Source organism: Ochotona curzoniae, unplaced genomic scaffold, assembly GCF_017591425.1.
Source record: "Ochotona curzoniae isolate NIBS_2020 unplaced genomic scaffold, NIBS_Ocur_1.0 scaffold_3208, whole genome shotgun sequence".
Taxonomy (NCBI): Eukaryota; Metazoa; Chordata; class Mammalia; order Lagomorpha; family Ochotonidae; genus Ochotona; species Ochotona curzoniae.
The window spans coordinates 33,626,355-33,638,586 of record NW_024467106.1 but is presented as its reverse complement, the minus strand read 5'-3'; the positions used below and the strand labels follow the sequence as shown (position 1 = coordinate 33,638,586).

The window sequence follows — 12,232 nt, the reverse complement described above, 5'->3', positions numbered from 1 at the left end:
ATTGGAATGGAACTCACCAAATCCTTCAAAGATACCCTTCGCCTGGCTTTCTGTCTCCCTCATCAGCTGAGACACGACGCATTTAAATCTGTTGGTGCTCCGTGATTCAACTTTCCTGAAAACTAGAACCAAAGGAAAGTTAAATATATTTGGGAAAGAAAACATCATTGTTCAAAGTAAACATCACCAAGCCTTTCTCTGCCATTGTAACTTCCTTTGGAGAACCTGAGGTCCCAAGCTCACGTGCAGGTGATCTGATAAAACAAGAATGCCAAAATACAAGACAACAAATCAAAAGTAGAAATGGCTCCTTGTTGTTTACTGTTCTGATCCTAACATCCTAACGTCTGTTTTTTCCTCACAGTTTAGAGTTGATCTTATTTCTCACTCTGGCTTTCCGGCTACCTTGCCTCTGTACATTAATATTCTCCCTCCCCAACCAAGAGCATTCACATTAATATAATCATTCATGACTGTACGTTTTCAACACAAGTATTAACTGTCTATCATGTTCCCTGTCATGGTGAGACGTCCAAAGCGCACACTGTGTGTGTATGAAGGACTGTTCTTGGAAAGATACATAACCGTGTCGGGGTTTTCTGAGGAAAGTATGTGCAAGGTGTTACAGAATGCCAGGAAAGGAATCTAATTCTTCTGCGGAAGGTGGTGCCGCGGCACACGTAAGAAGCAAGCAGAAAGCGGTGTCACTGACAGCCAGAGGAAAGCAGAGGATGTGTGGGAGGAGCCCAGGGGAATGTAACACAATTACGCTTACAAGATCAGAGACAGAAAGCTCAGAGTGACCGCACCATGGGATACCCCAAAGAGAACACAAAGAAAGCTTGGGTACTTTCTCTAATTCTTTACAGACAGTTCCCCAATTCCCCCAAACAAGCTTAACTGTACCCTTCCCTCCTCCTTGGGCATTTATTCTACTGTAAGTCACCTGCTGCTCGGAGAGCAGGATGCACACATCTTCTGACCCTTTGTCCTTCCCAGGATCGATCTTACTTTTAAAAATCATATCCTGAGACAAGGCTTGATGAACACAGATATTGCTATTTCAGTTGTGATTTTCAGAAATTCAGACACCAGTGACTACAAAGCATCTTCCTCAGACCCAGAGCACAGGGAAGCACTGAGCCAGTCCTTGCTTATCTGCATGGCTAACTTTACTCAGCACCTCTTCACGACAGGTGCTGAAGAGAACTTAAGAATAAGGACGGATTGTTCATTACAGGCCACTTCTGAAGTTTACCCATTGCCTGAGAAGTGAGTTCAGTTAGAAGGCGAGACCGAACATGTGACTACTTGCCAAGTTTGGGTTAAATATTTTCTGTTAATTAGAGAAAAGGTCAAAATGTAGTGCTCCTCTAACTGGCTCTAGATGAGGGATTGGCAAGAATCAGATACTCCAAGGCCTTGTTACTGGATCCCGCTTACTTTTCTGGGGTGTATAAACAACTTGCTGCAGCTCCTCCAGGTTCTCTTTGACCGTTGCTATCACAGAGGCATCGAGACAGGCACACAGCCTGCAGATATGTTCCACAGCTTCAGCTGTGTTTTTGGCGTCCCCCACACCGACAGAGGCCGTCATTCCAATGACCTATAAGGAACATTCCAAGTTATCTGATGTCTGAGAAACAGGGTGAGTCTCTACGGCCCCAGGAGGAATTCTTCCCTGGTGGAATAGGCTTTCTGTTTTTCTCTCTGTTTCTTTTTCACTACCTTCAGATAGAAGCACACTGGGTTTCCCCTGGCATTCTCAGTGAAAATAAAAATGGAAAAAATCTTCACTAGGCAAAGTACCAAGTGCAGGAGTCACAACTTCTCAGCTAAACACGGGTCAGTACAGAAACAGACAGGAAACCCATCCACGCAGCACTACTCTTTTCGTAACTGTTGCATCCTTCATGTCGTGGAAAACACATGAAAGGGAAAAAGACTAACAACAGGCACATTTTCAGTGTGTTTCAGCCACATCATACTGGCCGAATGTCCTCGGATATTTATCTTTAGCTCTCCATAAAGTCGGGAAACAATCAGTATTTAAAAATGGTAGCTATGGGCCCAGCACTGTAGCCTAGTGGCTAAAGTCCTTGCCTTGCATGGGCCAAGATCCCATATAGGTGCTGCTTTGTGTCCCAGATGCTTCACTTCCCATCCAGCTCCCTGCTTGTGGTCTGAGAAAGCAGTCAAGGACAGCCCAAGTCCTTGGGCCCCTGCACCCACGTGGGAAAGGTAGAGGAAGCTCTCTCGGCTTTGCCATCTGGCGAGTGAACTGGTGGATGGAAGACCTCTTTCTCTCTCCCACAACTCCAACCTCTGTAGCTATGCCTTTCAAATAAATAAAATAAATCTTTAAAGTAAAAAGAAACACATTTCTAAAGACTGAGTATAATGGTCACCTAATAAATATTAATTTCTTCCACCAATAACCATGCAATAATAACTGAATAACCGACTCACCAGCAAATAAACTAGTTTACATCAATTTTATTCTGAAAGAAAAAAAATAAAAGATATGATTGTTCCCTCCCCTTTTTGGATCTACTGGCACCATACTGAGTTCCTTCTAAACTGCCTCTCCTAAACTGGGAATTATTAGGCCTGGAGAGCTGAATACATGTGCAGGTTGGCATCCCTTAAATTCTTGATTTCCAATTTCATTTGGATCCCCAATATAATGAAACAATCTTCAGTGTATTCTTCTCTGTTCTTCCTGTCATTTCAACCCCTCTCCATCCTCCCCCAAACTTTCCACCCCTTTTCCATATTGACAGTTCTCAGCAATTCATCTACTTTTTCTATTTTTAAGAGAAGAAGGGAGTTACACACCAGAGATTCTCTGCCCATCCAAGAACAGGTCTCTTGAGTGATTCTGCCTGCCTCTTCTCAGGTGACACCAAAGACGATTTTCCTCCTTGCTTTTCATACCAATTCATTTACTTGCCTACATCTACCATGCTGTCTGGTGTCACCAGGCATCTCTGTCTATCAATCATTCCCTTGTCCCATTTCATCTCCTTCCTCATGCTCTGGCCTCAAATATGGAGCACAGCACACTCTGGTACCTTTGTGCCTCTAGACAACCAGCACCCTCTTACTAAAAAGCATCCAGCTGTCCACCTGGACCACTCCATGTAGGTCCTTAGTTTGGGTCTAAGCTAGCACCTACTATATGGTGGCCCACTTTCACTGAACACACAGGAATGCTTTCATTCATGTTCTGATCACCCTCGTGTCAAGCTACCACAGTATGCTTGTAGCATAATTCTTACATATCTGACTTGCTAGGAAACTAATGCTACGTAACAAAGAAGATTATGTCTTTTCATACATGTATCCCCAATGCTTAGCATGGTTCTAGACACATGGAGGCACACAATACAGTCAGTCCTCCACACCCACAGATTCAACCAAATGCTTGAAAATATTAAAAACAAAATGTATCTCCACTGGAACACGTGTGAACTTTTACCCCTATTACACCCTAAACAATCCTGTGTAACAGCCACTTCCAAAACATTTGCATTGTGTAATCAGTAGTTCAGAAATAAATTAAATAAAATGGAAGGATGTATACAGGTTATATGTAGATATATACCCCACTTTATATCTTTAGCATGCAGCTATTTCAGCATCTGTGCAGTGTCCTAGAACCAATCTCCCAGGAATAATGAGGAACAACAGCATGTTAACTGAACACATGAATTAATCAAAATTGATCAACAAGTTGTCAAATGACTTAGGAGCTGGAAAAGACCACAGGAGTGTGGCCTTTATGGCCACAGGAGTAAGTGAACAGGATTTAGAGAGATTATTCCTCTCCCAGGGAGTTCTGGCTGTGGAGATACCTGAGGCAAGAGTTCTGAAGATCCTCCCAGCTTCTGATCCAGATAATAGAACATGATCTTATTGTACGGATGCTGTTTACGAGTGTTGTGGCATTCATCAAATATCATCAAAGTAAAGACAGAGAGTGATGGAATAGTTCCATCTTTCAGATTGTTCACAAGGATCTGGGGTGTTAAAATAATGATGTCATTGTTCTCCACAACCTGTTTCACAGGAACGTTCTCAGCTGTTGCTCCAGAAATACCTGTCACACTGTACCTGGAAAAGAATCAAAACCCCCTATTACCAACTGTAACATGAATGGGAAGCAGAAATCTAAGTGAACTTAACTGAGTAATGCTCGTAGGTCCAAAAGGAATACGTTTGCAGACAAGTTCGTTGTTCTAAGCCTGACATAGCAAATAATCAATAAATGCAAGGTAGTTTACAGTAGTATATCTTCACTCTTTCAAGTCACTAACAGCACAAACAGTAGACCAAAGAGGATTATCACATTATAAAAATCACTAAAAAAGATAAATGTGATATTTAAATGTCAAATTAGTGTGGGTGTTCGAGTTAAGATACACATGCTCTATATAAAAGTACTTGGGTTTATTATCTGTTAAATCACTTATTTTTACCATAAAAGTAAACTAGAAGGGTTTAGAATTTTTAGTATGTCTAACAAAAAAAATTAAGACTTAATTGTATTAGGAATTATACATAATTGATATAAATGCCAACTCTTATAAAATTATTTTAATCATGACTTAAAAAAAACAAAGCAGAAGCACAGGCATTACACAAAGCTAGAGAAAAAGAACATTGGAGCAATTGTTATACCTACCCAAGCTTTTCAAAATATTCTGAGAACACAGATTTCTGCTGTTCATACACAGGGACATGATTAGCAAAAAAAACTACTTTCCCTTTTCGTCCTTGAGGAAGTGTTTTAAGGTGATGTTCACATATAAGAAGTGAAACAAAGGTTTTTCCACAACCTTTCAACACAGGGAAAGAAGAAAACATGTAACTAACATTAGATCTGTCTTTTTGACTCCTCTAATACCATTGAACTAACCAGAAACTGGTCATTTACATGAGCTAGTAATTGCAGAATTGTAACTGAAAAAAGAAAGAAAATTAAGCTACTTCCTAGGTAACATGCACTCAAATAGGACCAAAAGCAAACCAAAATAAGGCATTTCTCCTCTTAGGTGGAGACTTCTTATAGTCCCTTTTGTCAAAAGACAAAAGCGACAGGAATGAGCTGGCCCATTTTGTCACAGTATTCAACAAAAGAGAAAAAAACAAACAAACTATGTAATATCAATTGGTTTACCAGTAGGTGCACATATTATCGTGTTTTTTCCATTCATAGCTGGAGAAGCAAGCTCTAGTTGGTAATTTCTTGGTTTCAACTGGCTGCACAACTTAGCCAAAGATACTTCTGTAAAGCAAATGGAACAAAATTACTGAATAGATACTGCTCCAAGAAATCACAGCAAGAGCTGTAATCCAACGGATATGAATTCTCACTGTGGCAAGGGAAACTTTTTTCATAAAGATAAACTTAGCTGGCCTTACTTAAAAGAAACATAAGGGTCTTAACATGTCAGATACATTTAAAGTAACTTACAGTCATTGATTTTATTCTAGAATGATCCTCCCCCAAGGGGCGGGAGGAACTTGCATTGTTTACTTGTAGAAGTAGCCCATAAATTTTTTTTCTATGAATTATCCTAAAATCATATTTTTTCTAAATGCTAAGCATTATTAATCCTAACTTCCAATATTTACCAATATTTATAAGGAACTGTTTATATGGCATACTGTGTAAATCTCTAGTTATGGAAATATGCTTCCAGAAATATTAGGGGGCCTTTTAGGACCACAGTGACCTTATACAAGAGCCCCTCTGTGTGTATGAGAAGTGAAGCTCCTTAGAGCATGCAAGTCTTTGGCAAACCGCACACCCTCTGTGACCCTTAGGCCTAGCACACGTGCGCAGTGCAACACCCTCACCCACTTGAATGGCACCTAGGATCTTAATAAAGGAAATTGCATACTAGCTCACAATTAATACAAGTATCTCTTTAGAAAGGAAGGTTGATTTAAAATTTTACACACACTTCTGGTGGGACTCATTGCATTTATCACAGAGACATGCACATACTTTTAGTAATAAAAGGTTTTTCCAGGACAGGGAGCAGCTATGGAAAAAGAATGGCAATTAGAATTCTAGAAAAGTCTCTATTTTTAAATTTTCTTTTCTTCCTTAGTCTTCTTTAAAAAAAAAAAGCTTTTCACAAGACTGTGACTTTGGGCATTGCCAAGAGAGTTTCTACATAAAATACCAGAGGAGCACTGTTATGGAAAAGAACGAACACCGCCAGTACCTGCAGGGAGACAGGAATTCTGACTGAGATTCTGGCATTCTGGCTCTTCCCGGTAGACAATATGGATGCTGGAAGTTCCCACGTAATCCTCCTCAAGATATTCAGTTTCGACACCTTTTGCATCTTCGTGAAATCAGAAAAACATTTCAGAACCTTAACATAATCTGAGCATAGTTCGATGGTGAACACCCCACAAAAAATAATTATTAAAATTCCAACCTTCCATTAATAATTCTGACAACCAACCCCCATTCGCTCTTAAATAACTTGAGTTTTATTTCCCTTTAGAGTTTGAACTTCAAAGTTATTCAGGATTGTATAATTCAAAGTGTGGAATGGGGATCAGCAACTTTGGGAATGTGTTATACTTGAGTTTCAAGATTCATTTTAACAAGACTTTCATTGAACACAAATAAGAATCATTTTAACAAGACTCCAAAATATTTATATGCATATTATATCTACATGAGAACAGCCTCCTCATTTAGCAGACACTTGTATCTTCTATGTCTGACCCACCCTTAACCCAAAAAATCAGATATGTTTTTATAGACAGTTTAAGAAGCTTAAACAAAGCTAAACTTGGATTATTTCAAAATTAGCCTTTAAATAATGCTTTGAGATGTTAGCTTCAAGATGCCAAATGATGACCCACATAATCAAACTGTCTCCTCTTATCAAGAGAACTAGGCAATGGCTAACATGATTCAACTTTGAAAAGGAAGTAAATCTTAGAACTTGAAATTGTAATTCTAGAATTCCCAAGGTATTTTTTAGATAATCTATGCCAGGATGAAGATTAGACTTTATCTTCTTCAAATTCGATGGGGAAGATGGCTTATGTTGGATGAGAGCAATTTGTCCTGGTACATTTTTAGAGATCATACGCAACCAAACAAATTCTGTAGGCAAGTAGCTACACTCCCTCCTACAACTAGACTTCATGCTGGTCTCTCCCTGGAGATGCATTCCCAGGTATCAAACGGAAAAACACCTCTGCTGGTAAGCGAAAATACACAGAATGAGGGAGCTCAAAGCACAGCCAGGAGGAGGACACTGCTCACCATCTATAAGTTCTTTCTCAGAATAACCTACCTTCCTCTGCCATCCAAAGTTTACTGAACTCATTGTCACCATACTCCAAAGCAAGTTTTAAAGTTTTGGGCCAGTTTTCCTTGTCTGATCTGGTAAGGCATTCAACCAGTTTCTCTGCACCTGCCATCTTCCCCCTATTGGTGCAAACCTAAGCAAGGCAAAGGCAGTCTATTGATCAATTATTTCAATAGTTTTTCTTGCATGGTATTTCAATAGCAAAATGTCAATTCAAGTACTACCTGATTTAAAATCACCACACAATACAGTACATTACCATTTTCCCTCACATTCATCAATCTTTTAAAGCACTCTTTCCTTTATCCTTATCCTTTAAACACTTGTATCATTATGTCAAGCCAAGCTTTCTTACTGTCCCTGAGCTCTTATTCCTTTCATTACCAGCAATATTAGGAAAAGAATTACTCCATTTGACAACCATTCACAATATGAAGATACTGGCACAAACTAAAATGCAGACAGATATAACAAAATATAACATGACATGACTTTTTAGAGTAGAGAGATTTACATGGTCTCAGTATTGATAAGAAGGGAATGCATTATGAATATATTATTGATAGACCAGGCATACGTAAATACTTAAAAAATATCAGCACTTCTACTATTCTCCCATCTTATGCATATCAAAAAATGGTAAGAAAAGCTAAAGTAACTTAAAATTATCATACATTAATAAATGGTTAAGCCAAGACTCTAAAAATGATTCTGTATCTACAGCCTAACTACTTAACTGTTAGTCTCAGCCTTTTAGTCTTTGTTTACTGAGCTGTTTCATTTTATTTCAATTTGCAAAAATTATTCAAATAATTTTAAGTGAAAATACAGAAAAATTTGAAAAGTAACACTGACAAAGATTAGTTCACATTAAAAGTACTATTCTAGGTAATTATGCATTATATAATAAGGATTTTTGTGGGTTTCAATGATCTTTCTCGCCTTAAACAGTGGAAACAGACACAAGATACTCTCATGTTCAAACTACTCCCCCTCATTTTAATGTTGTGCATGAACATACCTGCATGATTTCTTCATATTCCTGTTTAATTATGCAGTCAGATATTTCGGGAAGGATTTCTATTGGATCAATCTTGTCTTTAAATAATGGTTGTAAACGTTTTAAAAGTGATCTATGCTGTTCTAACTGTTCAATTTTTTTGAAATTCCAATTTACAATGGCTTCATGAAGTCCAGAATAACCTGAAAAGAAGAAAATAGGGAGTTAGATGAGCTAAACTAAATCTTAAAAATACATTGAAACTATTATCAGAGAAATTACATTCAAGTGTATAGAGAAGTAACTCAAGAAACTGGAACATTACCTTAATTTTTGAAAAAGGAAACAATATTCGTTTAAGGCACAAACACTTGAATTCTCCTAGCAATGACTGCTATCTTTAAGACAAACCGTCAATAACATATTTGAAGTTGTACATCTGCTTTGACCATAAAATTTTCCTTCCAAAGTGACCTTATAAACTTTGCCCATAACCCATGGTATGTCTAAATGAGTCAAATCCAACATGTTTAATTCTTAGTTCCCAGGAAAACAACTAAGAAAGCAAAGGAAAAGGGAAATTTTAAAGTGTACAACTTTTTAACATTATTTCAAGAAAAGAATAGTAACTAAATGGGAAACTTAATGAGGAAAAAGTAACTTCCAACTGGAACAATCCAGGAATATTTTGCTCTAAGGATATCTAACAGAATTGCAATCTTGCGCAACCAGAAGCTCACACTCTCTTCATTAGTACAGTAAGAGAATGGATTTTATTCCTATGTGCCTAAGTACCTAAGGCCATCTTAAAGAAGCTGCTGTGTGCAGAAATGGCTTTGAGAGGAGGTATTTTGAATTCTGTTGAGAGATATCTAATCCCCTTAATGCATATAGGTATAAATGAGCAAGCAATGAGTTAGAGACCAAGCTCAGCAAAGTGTATTACTAATATGCTAATGACATGAACTGTATGCCATCATGGTGCGGAGTTGTGGTATAGCAAGTAGAGCTGCTGCCTGCAATGTTGGCAGTTGATATGAATATAGGTTCACAACCTGTTTGTTCCACTTTAGACCCAGTTTCCTGTTAATGGCCTAGGAAAAGCAGAAGCTGCCCCTGCCACTCATGTGGGAAATAGAACATCTTGATAAGACCAATAACAAGTACTGAGATTAAATCAGTTACAAAAGCTCTCCCACCAAAGAAAAGGCAAGGACTTTACTGCTGGACTATATCAAATATCATGTAAGATCATGTTATCTGCAAAAATTGAATCAATAATTTGTTAGACCTAAGAAATAAATTCAGCAAAGTTGTAACAAATGAACATACAAATCTCAATAGTGTTGGAACAAATAGTGAATATTCTGAAAAAGAAAGAAGCAATCTATACCCAAAAGCTACCATAAAACAAACAAAAAACCAAACCCATTAAAACAGATTTTTAATGAAAGACAAAACTATGAAACATTCAAGAATTAATACCTTTAAAAGATACATACAATCCAGAGTGACTCACAGATTCAGTGAGATCCTATCAAAAGTATTAATGACATTTTTTACAAAATTAGGGGGAAAAAAACACTATGAAAATGTGGATGCGATGTCAAATAGCCAAATGAATCTTGAGCACAAAGATTAATCTGCCCTTGTATATGTTGTAAAGCTACAGAAAATAAGACAGTATATATTGTCACTAAAAGAACAACATATCAAAAAAGAGAGAGAGAGAACATATTGAAAGGAAATGAAATCTGAATTCAAGAAAGTGGCCTGCAACCCTATATTTACAGCAATATAAATCACAATAGTAAAGATATGGAATCAACTCAAATGTCCACCAACAGAGGAATGGATAAAGAAACTGAGGTACATCTACTCCATGGAATACTACTCAACCACAAAGAGGAATGAAATCTTGCCATTTGCAACAAAATGGTCCCAGCTAGAAATCATGATGCTTTATGAAGTAAGCCAGTCACAGGAGAAAAATAGCATATGTTCTCTCTGATATAAGATAACCAATTACCTCAACTTCTGAATAAAAGACTCGCAATGAAATTTGTAAATATTCCTCTAAAATACAATATGAAGTTTTCTACCTTTGCCTTACTTATTATGTCATGATATATTTAAATGTCAGAAAGTTAAACTTTTAACTTGTACTAAGGAATTAAACTATGTGATAACACAGGGAAAAATGGCATGAGAGGAATATGGGGGGAAGAAAGACAGGGAGGGATGAATCCTATACCTACAAAAATGCATTGTGAAAAGCAACAATGAAAACAAAAAACAAGTACATAGATCAGTTTAATAGAAAATAGTCTAAAAGCAAACACATGCATCTGCAGCAAACTAATTTTTGACCAAAGTACTAAGAACACACACTGAAGAAAGGACTTTCAATGAAGAAAGTCTTTTCAATGAGTTGTGTTTGGAAAACTGCAGAAAAATGAAATGAGACCCCATACCTTTCACTATGCACAAAGCTCAACTTAAAATAGACCAAATACCTAAACATAAGACAATAATCTTTGACAGTACTACAAGGAAACATACAGACAAGGGAAAACACTTCAGGATATTGGAATGGGCAAGGATTTTTGGATCATATCCCAAAAGCACAGTTAACAAAAGCAAAAACAGACAAATGAGATTTTATCAAACTAAAGAGTGTCTGTACAGCAGATGGGGAAAAAAAGAGTGAAGATGACATACAAAATTGAAGAACATGCTTGCAAAATTTACATCTGATTAAAGACTAGAAATCATAATAAACTCAATTCTGTAGGAAAAAAAGTATATAGCCAGATTTCAATAGACATTTCTCAAAGAAAAACAATGGCCAACAGACACGTGGAAAAAAAAAATATTTGACATCACTAGTCATCAGGGAGATGAAACTCAAAACATCAATGAGCTGTCCTCTCACACTGATTCTACTGGCTTAAATAAATCAAAACCAAAACTTAAAAGGTAACAAGTGCCGACATGGACATGGAGAAAAGAAAACCTTTGCATTTTGTTGGTAGCAATTATTTAAGTCATTGTGGAAAACAATGTGGCAGTTTCTCAAAAAACTAGAACAGAACTGCCATAGGATGAAGCAATCCCATTATGGAAATACAACCAAGAGAAATGACATGGGTGCCAAAGAGGCACCTGCATTCCTGCATCTGTTCCAGCACCATACACATTAGCCAAGAGATGCAAACCTAAGCGTCCACCCACTACAAACGGACAAGGAAAACATAATACATAAATTCAAGAAAAGAAAAAATAACAAAATAACAAAATCTTGTCACTTGCAACAACAAAAGTAGAGATCACTATGCTATGTAAAGGAGCCAAGCACAGAAAGACAAGTATTCTGACTCATATGAAATCTAAAAAAAGCTTATCTCATAGAAATTAAAAATATTCTGGAGGCTACTGAAGGCTAGAAGAGGACAAAGGAGCAGTCATGGGAAAGGTCAATTAATGGGTACTGCCTTACTTAGATAGGAGCAGGAAGCTCCACCATAGGAGGAAGTATGGGTAACATACTATACATTTTTCTAAGGAAAAAAATATATATCTTCTTTTTTTTTTTTTACCACAAAGAAATGTGCTCACTGAAGAAGCATGGAGAATGTTTATTAAATTTTATTAAATCCCAGCTGTAGGCAACTGCCTAGTTTGTGCTGTACCTAGGCAAGTGCCACACTGCTGCAAGAAGGGCAGTCACGAGCTGGTGGGCATCCTGGGATGGCCTGGTTCATGCCAGATTTGTGTTAATACCAGTGTGCCAGCATAGTTGCCTATTCTATTTCTATTTCTATTTCTATTTCTCTCTCTTTTAAGATATTGGCATGCCAGCAGACAGAATCTGGAGACTCAC

General features: G+C 37.5%; 1 protein-coding gene across 4 annotated transcripts in view; it reads right to left on the bottom strand.

Annotated features, from left to right (window-relative positions):
- Window positions 1-12,232, bottom strand: part of DDX58 (DExD/H-box helicase 58) — a 46,837-nt gene that overhangs the window by 20,991 nt on the left and 13,614 nt on the right. For 2 of the 4 annotated variants that reach the window (XM_040963811.1, XM_040963816.1), the window contains exons 3-10: window positions 8,371-8,552; window positions 7,335-7,482; window positions 6,240-6,362; window positions 5,183-5,290; window positions 4,688-4,841; window positions 3,858-4,116; window positions 1,444-1,606; window positions 18-122 (exon numbers count right to left, since the gene is read on the bottom strand). In XM_040963811.1, the coding sequence (XP_040819745.1) occupies window positions 18-122; window positions 1,444-1,606; window positions 3,858-4,116; window positions 4,688-4,841; window positions 5,183-5,290; window positions 6,240-6,362; window positions 7,335-7,482; window positions 8,371-8,552 (1,242 nt within the window). The remainder of the gene's footprint in view (window positions 1-17; window positions 123-1,443; window positions 1,607-3,857; window positions 4,117-4,687; window positions 4,842-5,182; window positions 5,291-6,239; window positions 6,363-7,334; window positions 7,483-8,370; window positions 8,553-12,232) is intronic. The other 2 variants (XM_040963815.1, XM_040963814.1) reach the window with 2 other exon arrangements.